The 13,685-nt window shown below is 57.8% G+C and overlaps 1 protein-coding gene across 2 annotated transcripts; it reads left to right on the forward strand.

Annotated features, from left to right (window-relative positions):
- Positions 1-652: 652 nt before the first annotated feature.
- TMEM132A (transmembrane protein 132A) lies at positions 653-13,685 on the forward strand. Of its 2 annotated transcripts, none has more exons than XM_069565396.1 (11): positions 653-921; positions 3,508-3,722; positions 3,930-4,148; positions 5,038-5,369; positions 7,117-7,266; positions 7,647-7,845; positions 7,929-8,072; positions 9,587-9,789; positions 11,118-11,394; positions 11,783-11,974; positions 12,398-13,685. In XM_069565396.1, the coding sequence occupies exons 1-11, from the start codon at positions 822-824 to the stop codon at positions 13,451-13,453; spliced, it is 3,087 nt and encodes a 1,028-aa protein (XP_069421497.1). In that variant the 5' UTR covers positions 653-821; the 3' UTR covers positions 13,454-13,685. The 2 variants fall into 2 exon arrangements, with proteins under 2 accessions (XP_069421497.1, XP_069421496.1); XM_069565395.1 differs by having other exon boundaries at positions 676-921; positions 7,650-7,845.

Consider the following 13,685-nt stretch of genomic DNA (forward strand, 5'->3'; position numbering starts at 1 on the left):
CAGTAAAGGCTGGCCCCCAGCCAGAGAGAGACTGGCTTGCCCTCCCTGCATCCCCAACGTGGTTCTCAACCGGGCCCATGGAATGGATCAGTTATTTCATGGAGGGGTCCTGGTGTGGGTTTTCCTTTTTAAACTGCCCAGGAGCCAGGTGCCCTGCTCTAGACCACTCACTCCCAACACTGCTTGGCAGAGGAAGTTGGGCCAGGAGACTGGACCTGGGAGGCAGGCCTTCCTGGGGCAGAGAGGAGCCCTCACACTTTTAGGCCCACAGGCTTCCTGCAGGGATGGGGCTGCGTGAACCCAGGCGGTGGTCCCCTGGCCCTATGGGCCCTCTTTCATCCCCTCTCCATTCCTGAGCTCTGTTCCTTATATCCCTGAATTCTGGTTCTGGTGTCAGATGCCTTTACAGGTGAGCTGCTTGTGGAGTGAGGATGAAGCAGAGGACGTGGCTCTTTCCTCCTTGATCAGGAGCTTCCCAGAGAGGGATCGAACCGAACACTTCATCCTGTCCCTTGGCACAGCCAAATCAGTCCCCAGGGAAGTGGCCTTCTGGCCAGCCTCTAGCGAGGAGGCGCTCTGGGATCGGGATCCGCGGGGCACTAGGACCCGGCGGGGCCGAGGGGCAGCCCGCGAGCCGCGCTCGCTCCCTCCCACCCTCCTGCTCCAGCTCCGGCTCCCGCTCCATTGTCTGGGAACTGCAGCCGCCGGGCGGGCGGACCTGCGGACGGGCAGGCAGCACCGGGGATTCACCCGGCCGGGAGATGCCGGGCGGACCGTGGCCACCTGAGCCGCCCGCCTAGTCCCCGCCTTCCTTGGGAAGGATGTGCGCCTGGATGGCGGGGCGCGCGGCCGCGGCTCCCCGGGGGCCCTACGGCCCCTGGCTCTGCCTCCTGGTGGCCTTCGCCCTGGACATCGTGAGAGGTCAGCGGGAGGGACAGGGCGGGGCGAGGGGCAGCCGGGCCCAGACTGAGGCCGGGGACGAGGGATGCTCGGGAGCCGGGAGTCTATGAGTTCTGGGAAGAAGCCCCGAGCCGGGTCGCCCGGCAGCGTGTCCTGAGGGTGGAGAGGTCTCACCCCCGGGATCTGGCCCCCAGCCGCGGGCCTCTGTTGCTTCTCTCACTTGCATAACCTGGCAATTCCTTCCTGGTCCAGGACCAGCACGGTCCCCGGGCTCTCGCGCGTCATCCTCCCACCCTTGCGGAGTCCCCGCACCTTCCGCGAGCTTCCCCTCTAGCCGGGACGTCTAACCTGGTCGCCCCCTGCCCCGCGCGCACCAACTCCCTAATTGGCCGTCCAGAGAGCTGTAGCCCTGTGGCTCCTAACCCCCTCCCCTCTGCGCAGGACCTGAGAGATCCTCATTGCCTTCCCCCTGTGCCAAGGAGCTCTCTGACCTTGGAGTCTCCAGGGGTTGCCCCATCCGTGCCTTCCTGAGTATGGGGATCCCTGGAGGAGGCGCAGAGTCTCCCCTGGACCCCAGGGGGTGGGAGTCAGACTGCCCCTGGCGTGGACTGAGGCTGCTAGGTGGATGATGCCAGAGAGAGCGGGCGGGGGAGGGTGGGGGGTGGGGGGGGAGGGGGGCGAGGGAGAAGGAGGATAGTGAGACATTTTCTGCCCCCGCCCCCCTCCCTCACAAGGGAGCTGAACTCTGAGTGATGGGAGTCCGTGGGAGTCAGGCCACAAGAGCATGTTGTAATTATCCAGGCAGTGGAGTAGACAAGAGGACCAGAAGCCAGGGTCTGACCCCAGGGAGCCACAGTCACTCACCTGTTACACTTGGGGAGGGGGGAGTGAAGCTTCTCACCACAGGGTCTTGAAGGACGTTGAAACCATCCAGTCCCCCAGCCCAGCAGTGGAACTGAGAGTGAACTGGCTCTAGGGCTCCTTTCAGCCACCTGCTCCCCTCCCTGGGGACCCAGCAGGAGCCCTAATAACCCCTCACACAGAGAGAAGAGGAAAGGCTTGTCACATCTGTTATGCAGCAGCAACAACCCCCCCTCCAGACAGTGTGCCACCGGTTTACAAAGCCCTCCCCTGGCTATCCTGTCACCAAATGCTCCTTCTACAGGTGAGGAGCATATTGACCCAAGCTTCTCAAGGCAGAGTTAGGATGTAAATGCAGGTCTCCAGGCTCCCAGAGGGCTTCCCTTGTGGCTCAGCTGGTAAAGAATCCTCCTGCTGTGTGGGAGCCCTGGATTGATCCCTGGGTTGGGAAGATCCCCTGGAGAAGGGAAAGGCTACCCACTCCAGTATTCTGACCTGAAGAATTCCATGGACTATAGTCCATGGGATCGAAAAGAGTCAGACAGGACTGAGGGACTTTCACATCAGGTTCCCAGGCTCTCCAGGAATGGGGGATTCTGGGAAGAGTGTGACAAGCCCCCTGGTCAACAGACAGGAAAACTAAATCAGAGGAGGCAGCCAGGGTGAGAGGGCAAACAATCAAGGAGGGCTTCCGAAAGAAGGAGGCAACATTTACTCTTGGCCCTGAAGGAGGAGGGAGGCGAGGACAAGAGACCTACAGTCTAGGGAGTGAAGCCCGCAGGGGCACAGTGGAAAGCAGCTCAGGGTGGAAAGAGGAGGGTGGAGAGACAGGGTGTGTAATGGTGGGTGGCTGGGCTCTTTGACTCCCAACTCTACCACACTCCAGCTATGGAACCTCAGGCCAGTCCCTGAACCTCTCAACTTCATTTTCTACAACCATAAAATGGCATTAATAGTAATAAACCTAGTTCTCAGAGCTATTACAGAACACGGAAGCGTTCACATGTGCACAGCATTTAAAATAGTAACTTGCACACAGTTAACTTTCAAAAAATTATTATTAGGGCTAGCTAGTAGTCAGTTGATACAAACCAGATATGCTCTGAGGGGCCCTTTGCCCTTCTGAGTGTTGACTACTTTGACTCTCTCCCCAGGCTTCTGTAGGGTTCCTGCCCCCTACCCCATTCTGGGCTTGTACTCCAATACCCGGTTGGGATGGCATAGAAAGGAGCAAGTTTGGGAAACCAGTGCAAGGTTGCCATAGTGATGACACAGTGGCAGCAAGGGTGGATGCCCAGCCAAGTCTTGCCAAGGACCCAGGGGCAGAGGAAGGGTCTCTGATTCTACAAAGCTCACCTCGTCACCATCTTTTATTATCACATGGACCCTGTCTGGGGAGGGCTTGGTGTCACACAAATGCCTTGGTGTCAGAGGCAGGTAGGTAGAGGGCAGGAGCGATTCGGGGAAGAGGAGACATTGAGAAGTTCTGCTGGTGGGAGGAAGGCCTGGGTCTGTGGAAGGCAGGAGTGACTCAGAAGCTGGCAGTCAGTCCTGGATGGAGATTCAAATCCCAGCCCCAGTTACCTGTGAAATAGGGAGACTCCCCCTTCCAACATCCTGGGAGAATGGGACTCACAACACTTTTCTTCCTCCACTGCCCACGACTGCTGTGCCCTGGGACAAAGCTGGGTTCAGCCCCTGCCTGCTCTGAAGCTGCCACCACCTCTACCCCTTCTCCCTCCTTAGTGGACTGTGACCAGGACCCCCTGGACCCAGTCTACCTGCCGGCAGCCCTGGGACTCCTGGATGCCCCTGAGCACTTCCGTGTGCAGCAGGTGGGCCGCTACCCCCCTGCCAACTCCTCTCTGGGCTCCCGATCTGAGACCTTTCTGCTCCTGCAGCCCTGGCCCAGGGCCCAGCCACTTCTCCGGGCCTCCTACCCACCCTTCGCCACTCAGCAGGTAAGGAGGCGCCACCAGAGACTCCTGGGCTACCGGGACTCAGAGCTGAGGTCTGCTGTGTGTGGCTCAGGGCCCTTCCACAGCCCTAGCCACGCTCCCCCTTTTCCAGAGGGGGAGAAGTAGACCCATCAAGGATCTCTCTTACTAGCCTGAGATTTCGCTTCCCCCCACCCCCTGTTTTGTTGAGCACCCCCGTTCTCCCTCCAGGTGGTCCCTCCTCGGGTCACTGAGCCACACCAACGGCCAGTCCCATGGGACGTGAGGGCCGTGTCAGTGGAAGTGGCCGTGACTCCAGCAGAACCCCACGCCCGTGTCCTCTTCCACCTCAGAGGGCAAGATTGGCCCCCAGGGCCTGGCAGCCTGCCCTGTGCCCGGCTCCATGCCACACACCCGGCAGGCACTGCTCACCGAGCCTGCCGCTTCCAGGTGAGTGGGGGCCCCAACCTGGGTTAGCCCTGCTGCTGTCCCTGCCAGAGGGTGATCCCAGAAAAGGAAAGAGAGGGCTCACCACTTCTGGGAGGCCACCACTTTTAGGGGTCACAGACCACCTGATTCCATGTTATTTGGGGCCCCTTGAGGAGTTCAGTCCATTGTACATGACTTTTGGCAAGTCACTTAATCTCTCTGAGGCTCAGTTTCTTCATCAGTAAAATGAGATAATAGAAATTCTTACCTCATATGGAGCTGGAATAAAGAAATGAGATGAGGACTTCCCTGGTGGTCCAGTGGTTAAGACTCTGCCCTTCCAATGCGGGAGGCACAGGTCTGATTCTTGGTCAGGGAACTAGGATCCCACATGCTGTGAAGTGTGGTGCAGCCAAAACAAAACAGAAATAGTAATTTTAAAAAAAAAGAATAAATGAGGTGGATGCAAGAATAGCTTTTGGCCCAATGCCTGGCGCAAGAGCAATCCCTCAGCGAGTGTTTATATTATTGCTAGTATTGCTTCTATTGTTGCACTTTCCCCTCTTTGGCAGCCTAGCATGGGATTCCACTGAGGAGAGGTGTTCTGTGGGCTGTGGGTTCTGAGAAGCCTGAGCTGTAGTCAGGGCAGTCCTGGGGCATGATCAGGGGGAGGTGTTGAGGCTGGTTCACTTTGGAATAAGAATGTTCCCAAAGATAGAAACATGGCCAATGGGAGGTGTTCTAAGACCTAGCCTGTCGTGTCACCAGCTGGCTGTGTCCCCTGCTTGCGTCTCTGGCCCATGCTGGCCCTGTGTCCGTGGACCGCTCCAGCATTGGGTTTCCCACCAGAGGATGGGTGCTGGGGCTCCCCTTCCCAACCACTCTGACCATGACTGTTGTGTCTTGGCAGCCATCACTGGGTGCCTGCGTGGTGGAGCTGGAATTCCCTTCACACTGGTTCTCCCAGGGCTCAGCCACACGGGCAGAGCTGGCCTACACGCTGGAGCCAGCAGCTGAGGGTCCTGGGGGCTGTGGCCCCGGCGGGGAGGAAGACCCCGGGGAGCAGGCCCTCCCAGTGGGCAGTGTGGAGCTGCGCCCAGCGGACCCCCCACAGCACCAAGAGGTGCCCCTGGATGAGGCAGTGACTCTGCGGGTGCCTGATGTGCCTGTGCGGCCTGGCCAGCTCTTCAGCGCCACCCTCCTGCTTCGGCACAACTTCACAGCTGGTGTCCTGACCCTGCGGTGAGCTGCCTGTGTCCCTGAGGATGGGTCAGAGGCAGGGAACTTCTGCAGGAAAACTGGGCAGGTGCCCCCTCTTCTTGGGGTCCTTATGGAATCCCTGACCTCTGCAAAACATGGGTCCATCAAACCCCCTCCAGGCTAGGCACTGGTAGTAGGCAAGACTCTGCCATTGGGCAGGACCTTGAACTTGTAATTGGAAGTAGGAAGCTCCCCTCCCCCCAGCACTTTTCTGAGACTCCTTGTAGGAGTGCTACATTTGCATGCTACAGCTGTGGGCTAAGGTTGCCCACAATTGTGTCTCCAGGGAGGAGAAACAGGAAGAGGACTTAGAAACTGGGAGGTGCAGTGCCTGGGGGTGGTTAATGCTTAGATGCCCCAGGAGAGGTATTTGCCCCAGTCCCATTCATCTACATCTTTTCCTGCTGGCCACCCTCACCATGGTCCTTAGCCTTTGGACAGAGTTGGTTCCTTCCCATAGAAAGGCCCTCCTTTTCATGTCCCTTTCTTTAGGAAGTCCTCCCCACTCCGCCCCAGCCATTCCCCCCACCCCACTGTTACTGCTTGTGTGTGCCCCACCCCTGTGTCTCCCACTCTCTTCTGCTTACTGGCACCATCATTAGATCTTTCCCAGACTCTTAAAAGATGCCAAGCCCTGTGTCTCCACTCTGGAGCTCAGGATAGAGCAAGGCCTGGTTCCCCCCGGCCCTGAGGGATCCCTAGTGGTAGGGAAGGGGGCTGCATGGACATGGACTAGATCATACCATACCCAGCTCTGCAGGGGCAGGGGTTAGAGGGTGGAGGCAGGGGAAATTCATCTTGTCACCAGGAAAGCTTTTTAAAGAAAATGGTATCTGTGTTGCTGGAGGCTTGAAGAATGAGCAGGTGAAAAGAGGAAGGGCAGGGACTTCCCTGGTGGTCCAGTGGCTAAGATTCCATGCTCCCAATGTAGGGGGCCTGGGTTCCATCCCTGGTCAGGGAGCTAGATCTCTCCTGCCACAAGTAAAAGAGATCTCAGGCTGAAACTAAAGATTCCACATGCTGCAATGAAGATCGAAGATCCTGCATGCTACAATCCAGAACCCGCTGTGCTGTGCTTAGTCGCTCAGTCCTGTCTGACTGTTTGCAACCCCATGAACTATACAGCCCACCAGACTCCTCTGTCCATGGGGATTCTCCAGGCAAGAATACTGGAGTGGGTTGCCATGCCCTCCTCCAGGGGATCTTCCCAACCTAGGGATTGAATCCAGGTCTCCGACATTGCAGGCAGATTCTTTACCATCTGAGCCACCAGGGAAGCCCAGCTAAGATCCAGTGCAGCATAAATGAATAAATTTTTTTTTAAAAAAAGAATTAAGGAAGGAAGGGCAGACTAGGCTGAAGGCACAACCTGAGCAAAGGCTGAGAGGCAGGAAGGGGCATGGTGGATGTGTACTTTGGGAGCAGCTGAAGCTAAGGGCGCAATGAAGAGATGTCACAACTGAAGAAGAAACTGGACCGACCAACCCTGGAGGGCCTCAGATGCCAGGTTAAGACTTGACCTTGTGGACCGTGGGGAGTCATAAGTGCTCTGTGAATGAGGAGAGCTGTGTGACAGACAGGACCTGCATGGAGATGGGTCCCCCTGGGTTGGAGGGTGGTGACGAGAAGATTCAGACCAGAGCTCCTTATCTTCCTGCTGCAATCCAGCCTGCACTTCAACATACACCACCTCACCCCTGACAAATTGTACCTATGTCCCCTCCTCCAGGATCAAGGTAAAGAAGGGGCTGCACGTGATGGCTGCCCGCCTGGCCCAGCCCACCCACTGGACTGCCAAGCTGGACCGCTTCAAGGGCTCCAAGCACCACACCACGCTCATCACCTGCCATAGAGTCGGGCCAGTGGAGCCAAAGTCCAGGTGGGTACTTTCTTTCCATGAGGGGTAGCGTGGGGGAGGGATGGTCCTAGAGTGCAAGTGGGCAGATTTATGGGGCTGGAGGGGAGGAGGCTGCCATGTGGCCCCCTGTATTCGCATGTAGTCAGGCACAAGAGCAGCCTCCTTCAAGGAAGCAGCACAAAACAGATATCTTTCCTTCACTCAGCTACTATATATCCATCTTTTGGCACATGCCAGGTACAGTGTCTGTGAGTCTTATTCCAGGTGACATCAACCTGTCCTGGCCACCCAGTCACAGTCCTCACAGCCACTACCCCATCTTCCACTCCCACTACGTGTGTCCATTTTTCCAGGCTGTTAATGCTGCTAGCAAGCACTCAGATTCTCTTTGTTCTGGCCAGCAGCCCCCTTGAACTGTCCGAGTTCCTGTGGGTGGACTTTTTGGTGGAGAATGGCACTAGTGGGGGTGTGGCGGTCACTCGCCCTGTCACCTGGCAGCTGGAGTACCCAGGCCAGGCCCCCGAAGCAGAGAAGGACAAAATGGTGTGGGAGATCCTGGTGTCGGAGCGGGACATAAGAGCCCTCGTCCCACTGGCCAAGGTAAGGGGTCCGCAGCTCTTCCTGGCCAGGCTGGGGGCATGAGAGGTGGAGAGCTTGGGGCTGAGCCTCTCCTGCACCCCCAGGCTGAGGAGCTCGTGAACACGGCACCGTTGACTGGAGTGCTGCGGCGTGTCCCTGTGCGCCTTGTCACCGTGGACAGTGGCGGAGCTCTGGTGGAGGTGACAGAGCACATCGGCTGTGAGTCGGCCAACACACAGGTCCTGCAGGTGAGTGGCATGTGAGGGCTGTGCCTGCTTGATGCACATGCAGCGTTCCTCCTTCCCCAATCAGGTCCCCAAGAGACCAGCTTCTTTTTCTTTACTTCAATCTTTTGGCCACACTGCACAGCATGTTGGATCTTAGTTCCCTGACCAGGAACTGAACCTGTGGCCCCTGCATTGGCAGCATGGAGTGTTAACCACTGGATCACCAAGGGAGTCCCAGAGAGCAGCTTCTTCTTGATACCAGTGACCTCATGAGGGGAACCACAGCTTTGGTCCCACCAACTCTCTCCAGAGTCAAGTGGGAGCTGTACCACTCCAAAGCCCCCAACTCAGGCATTTTCCCATTCATTACTGCATTGGCAGATGAACTGACATGGGAGGGTTAAGAGCATGTACTTTACAGTGGGAAAGTTTTCGTTTGAAACCCATCTTTGTTATCAACTAGCTGTGTAACTGTGGGCAAGTCTCAACCTCTCTGAGCCTCCGTTTCCTAAGTTTTAAAATGAAAATATATTTTAAGGATGTTGTAAGAATTAAAAGCACTTTAAGAGGGACTTCCCGGGCAGCCTAGTGGGTAAGACTTCTCTTTGCAATGCAGGGGGTGTGGGTTTGATCCCTGGTCAGGGAGCCAAGATCCCACATGCCTCCCGGCCAAAAAACCAAAATATAAAGCAGAAGCAGGATTATAACAAATTCAATAAAAAATTTAAAATGGTCCACATCAAAAGAGGAAAAAAAAAGGCACTCTAGGACTGTATTCAGCAAATCAGGGGCTGAAACACCAGCAGCTCCTGCTGTTACATTTGTTGTTGTTCAGTCGCTCAGTCGTGTCCAACTCTCTGCCACCCCATGGGCTGTAGCACATTGGGCTTCCCTGTCCTTCACTATCTCCCAGAGTTCGCTCACTCATGTCTATTGAATCAGTGATGCCATCCAACCATCTCATCCTCTGTTGTAGAATGATAAAATAATGACAACTATCATTATTGGAGCCTTGAAATAATCTGTGAGGTTAAAAAAAAAAAAAAAAGGCAGGGCAACGTTCCCCAATCAAAGTTCTAAGTGGGGGAATCCCAGAGACTTTACTTCCTAAGTCCTGGCTGCCTGAGAGAAGGTGTCCTTTGCTACCTGTGCTAGGTAGCATTATGTAAATGGTTCCTACCTGAGGGTCCTTGGGTGGATAGGCCTGCCTTGCCCTCAGCCTTTCTCTACCACAGCACTAATGAATGAGGAGCCAAACTTGTGCATTCAAACCCTTACCAATTGGGGTAAAGATTTTATTGTATGCAAAATGCCAGTTTCCCCAACAGCTCCAGGTAAACTCAGGGAAGGGCGGTACCTCCCTGGGCAATGGATCTTGGCTGCATGGGAAAATCTCAGGGAAGCCATACCTTATTAGTAGAATACAGAATGAATTTCAGCCTTACTCTTTCTTACCGGCAGGAGTCAGGAATACTCTCTGGTCTGCATCTGTCCGCTGTGGCTAAGCCCACCCCCTGCCCTCTGCCCTTCCACAGGTGTCCGAGGCCTGTGACGCTGTGTTTGTGTCTGGCAAGGAGAGCCGGGGCGCTCGGGGGGTGCGGGTGGATTTCTGGTGGCGCCGGCTGCGGGCCTCCCTGCGGATGACCGTGTGGGCCCCGCTGCTGCCCCTGCGCATCGAAGTGACTGACACCACCCTCGAGCAGGTCCGAGGCTGGAGGGTACCCGGCCCAGCGGAAGGGTGAGTGGAGCCCTGGGAAAGCTGGCTGACCTTGGCGAAGTCCCTCTGGGACTGCGCGTGTGGGGAGCGGAGTGGGATACCGCCATAAACCCGAATTGGAGTGTGAAAAACTGCCCTGTGGTCTGCGGTTCCTTCTGCCCCTCCCTGCCCTTCACACAGCCTCTGACAGCTGTTTATAACTGCTGACCTCCACTCCTCTCCTCCTTCCCTGCCTCTTTAATAGTACATATCACTTCTAATATACTGCGTGGTCAGGTTAATCTTGTTTGTGGTCTGACTATCGCCCTCTGCACTCCTTCCCTCGAAGGTGAGGGCTTTGTCTATTCCGTTCCCTGCTGTGTCCTCAAGATAGCACCTAGCTCAGTAAGTATTGAGGGAATCCCCCCAGAGCCCAAGGGTGAGGGGGCCTCAGGCCTCAGGAATCTGTCCTCCCAGGCCCTCTAGAGATGGAGCACTCCTAGGTCTCCTCCAATAACAGAGCGTCCCTCGCCTCAGTTCAGTTCAGTTGCTCAGTCGTGTCCGACTCTTTGCAGTCCCATGGACTGCAGCACACTGGGCCTCCCTGTCCATCACCAGTTCCTGGAGTTTACTCAAACTCATGTCCATTGAGCTGGTGATGCCATCCAACCGTCTCACCCTCTGTCGTCCCCTTCTCCTCCTGCCCCCAATCCCTCCCAGCATCAGGGTCTTTTCAAATGAGTCAGTTCTTCGCATCAGGTGGCCAAAATATTGAGTTTCAGCTTCAACATCAGTCCTTCCAATGAATATTCAGGACTGATTTCCTTTAGGATTGACTGGTTGGATCTCCTTGCAGTCCAAGGGACTCTCAAGAGTCTTCTCCAACACCACAGTTCAAAAACATCAATTCTTCGGTGCTCAGCTTTCTTTATAGTCCAACTCTTACATCCATACATGACTACTGGAAAAACCATAGCCTTGACTAGATGGACCTTTGTTGGCAAAGTAATATCTCTGCTTTTTAATATGCTGTCTAGGTTGGTCATAACTTTTCTTCCAAGAAGTAAGCGTCTTTTAATTTCATGGCTGCAGTCACCATCTGCGGTGATTTTGGAACCCCTCAAAATAAAGTCTGTCACTGTTTCCCTCGCCTCACGCATAGTCAAAGAGTTCCAGTTAGGAGCCAGAGGGGACTGGAGCGCAGCGTCAGCAGGTGGAACGACCTGACCACTGAGGCGCGACTGTGGGCGGGGCTTGGATAACCTGCCCCCCCCAACCTGGAGGCGGGGCCTCTCGTGGGCGGGGCCCTCGGCCAGCGAGGGGGCGAGGCCCGCGCTGACGCCCCACCCCCGGGCCGCCCTTTCCCTCAGGGCGCCGGAGCCAGAGGCTGCGGGGGTAGAGGAGGCGGAGCGGCGCGCCCGCGGCTGCCGCCTGCTGTACCAGCGTGCCGGCGTGCGCTTCCTCGTCCCCTTCGCGGCCCATCCGCTGGACGGCGGTCGCCGCCTCACCCATCTGCTCGGCCCGGACTGGCTGCTGGACGTGTCCCACCTCGTGGCGCCGCACGCTCGCGTGCAAGACCCGCGCGTAGCCTCGCTGGAGGGAGGCCGGGTCCTGGTGGGCAGGGAGCCCGGTGTTACCTCCATCGAGGTGAGCAGACGCCCTGAAAAGGGTGTATGGAGGTGACTCCCAGAATATTAATGGGCAGGTGCGAAGAGTGTCAGAAAGGCCCAGAGTGCACCTGGGGAAGTATGAGCCCCGGGGGACGGGGGATTGGGTCAAACGAGGGTGAAGTCCTCAAAGTACGAAGGGTGGGGGTCGGGTGTGTGTGGGCCAGGTCTTGAGAGAGGAGGAAACTGTCCCTTAGGAGTGGGATTGTGGTCCAGGTATGTATAGGGTGTGTGGTTGGGGTGCAGAAAGTGGGAAAGCTGCCTAGCTCATAAACCAGATCCCTCGGTAGGGGTGCTGGGCTCTTAGAGGGGAGGGGCTGTCTGTGGATGATAACTCTCCCCCACTTCCAACTCCCTCTCACCCTCAGGTGCGCTCCCCATTGTCTGACTCCATCCTCGGGGAGCAGGCACTGGCTGTGACGGATGACAAGGTCTCGGTGCTGGAGCTGCGAGTGCAGCCGGTGATGGGCATCTCACTGGCCCTAAGCCGGGGCACTGCCCACCCTGGGGAGGTCACAGCTACGTGCTGGGCGCAGTCCGCCCTTCCCGCCCCAAAGCAGGTGACACGCTGCGGGGTCAGGGGGTTGAGGTCGACATCTCCAGCTGGGGGTTGATAACCAGAGGGATGGGAGGTACCTCCACCCTTCACCTTAGGGTTTTCAGGATGAGGACGGACTCCCTGTAAGGTAGTGAGCACTCTGCGGCTGGCGGTGATCAAGCAGCAGCTGGCAGGAGTGTGGCAGTGGGAGGTTATTAGAGGGCTCTAACTGAGGACCCTCCCGATGACTCAGACCCCGGGCCAGGTAGCAAACAGGTGATTGACGCATGTCCCCTCTCTCCCTGTGTCTTGTCCCTCTCTGCCTGTGTCTGTTTTCTCTCTGGTCTCTTCTCCTCCTCCGTGTGGCCTGTGTCCGTGGGAGTGGTCTCTGTGTGCATGCGTGCGTGCCCTCGCATGTCTCTGCCCGTGTCTGTGTGCCCCGCAGGAGGTGGCCCTCTCCCTGTGGCTGTCCTTTTCTGATCACACCCTGGCCCCCGCTGAGCTCTACGACCACCATGACCTGGGACTGTCCGTCTCGGCCGAGGAGCCTGGTGCTGTGCTACCAGCTGAGGAGCAGGGTGCCCAACTCCGGGTGGTGGTGAGTGGGGCAGGCACTGAGGGGCTGCCCCTGCACGTGGCTCTGCACCCCCCGGAGCCCTGCCGCCGCGGCCGCCACCGTGTGCCCCTGGCCTCTGGCACTGCCTGGCTGGGGCTGCCCCCTGCTCCCACCTCAGCCCCTGCCCTCCCATCCAGCCCAGCTCGGAGCTCATCGCCAGCCCCAGGGGCCAGTGTGGGTGGAGGACGATGGGCAGCAGGCAGCATGGGGGGCAGTGGGGATGTGAGGGGCAAGTTCGAGCAGACAGAGGGGGAAGCTGGGAAGGAGGAGGCAGAAGCTAGGGAGGAGGAGGAGGAGGAAGGAGAGGAGGAGATGGTCCCCGCCCCTCAGCGGGTCACCGACCTAGAGCTGGGCATGTATGCCCTTTTGGGCATCTTCTGTCTGGCCATCCTCATCTTCCTGGTCAATGGTGTGGTCTTCGTGCTGCGCTACCAGCGCAAGGAGCCTCCCGACGGTGCCATTGACCCTGCCTCCCCCCAGCCCCACAACTGGGTCTGGCTGGGCACTGACCAGGAGGAACTGAGTCGCCAGCTGGACCGGCAGTCCCCTGGCCCACCCAAGGGGGAGGGGGGCTGCCCCTGTGAGAGTGGGGGAGGAGGGGAGGCCCTGACCCTGGCCCAGGCTCAGGCCCCCGCTGGGGGCACCACCAGCTCCTCGGGCACCCTGGCCAGGAAGGAAGCCGGGGGGCGGAGGAAGCGCGTGGAGTTTGTGACGTTTGCGCCAGCGCCCCCGGCCCAGCTGCCCGAGGAGCCGGTGGGGGCTCCGGCCGTGCAGTCCATCCTGGTGGCGGGAGAGGAGGACATCCGCTGGGTGTGTGAGGACATGGGGCTGAAGGACCCTGAGGAGCTGCGCAGCTACATGGAGCGGATCCGGGGCAGCTCCTGACCCTCCCAGCCTGCCTGGCCCGGCGCCGTGGGCCTCCAGCCCGGGCAGCCTCCCGTTCATCTTCTGGTGCTTGTTGATCCGAGTCCCTGCCTAGTCCCTCGCCGGGACTCCCACCCAGGACCCCTCTACCCTGCCCCTTGTCATGGACCGTGGTCATGAGGAAGGGCTCGTGGCCCTTATTTATGAGAACCATTTCATCCTAACGTCGGAATAAACTGAGAAGGAAACTCCA

The sequence above is a fragment of the Ovis canadensis genome, chromosome 21 (genome assembly GCF_042477335.2).
Source record: "Ovis canadensis isolate MfBH-ARS-UI-01 breed Bighorn chromosome 21, ARS-UI_OviCan_v2, whole genome shotgun sequence".
Classification (NCBI taxonomy): Eukaryota; Metazoa; Chordata; class Mammalia; order Artiodactyla; family Bovidae; genus Ovis; species Ovis canadensis.

Excerpts from the sequence above, each read along its gene's own strand:
- TMEM132A (XM_069565396.1), top strand. The coding sequence starts at position 822 with ATGTGCGCCTGGATGGCGGGGCGCGCGGCCGCGGCTCCCCGGGGGCCC. Across the intron at positions 4,149-5,037 it reads ACCGAGCCTGCCGCTTCCAG|CCATCACTGGGTGCCTGCGT; the intron begins GTGAGTGGGGGC and ends GTGTCTTGGCAG. Across the intron at positions 11,395-11,782 it reads CCGGTGTTACCTCCATCGAG|GTGCGCTCCCCATTGTCTGA; the intron begins GTGAGCAGACGC and ends TCTCACCCTCAG.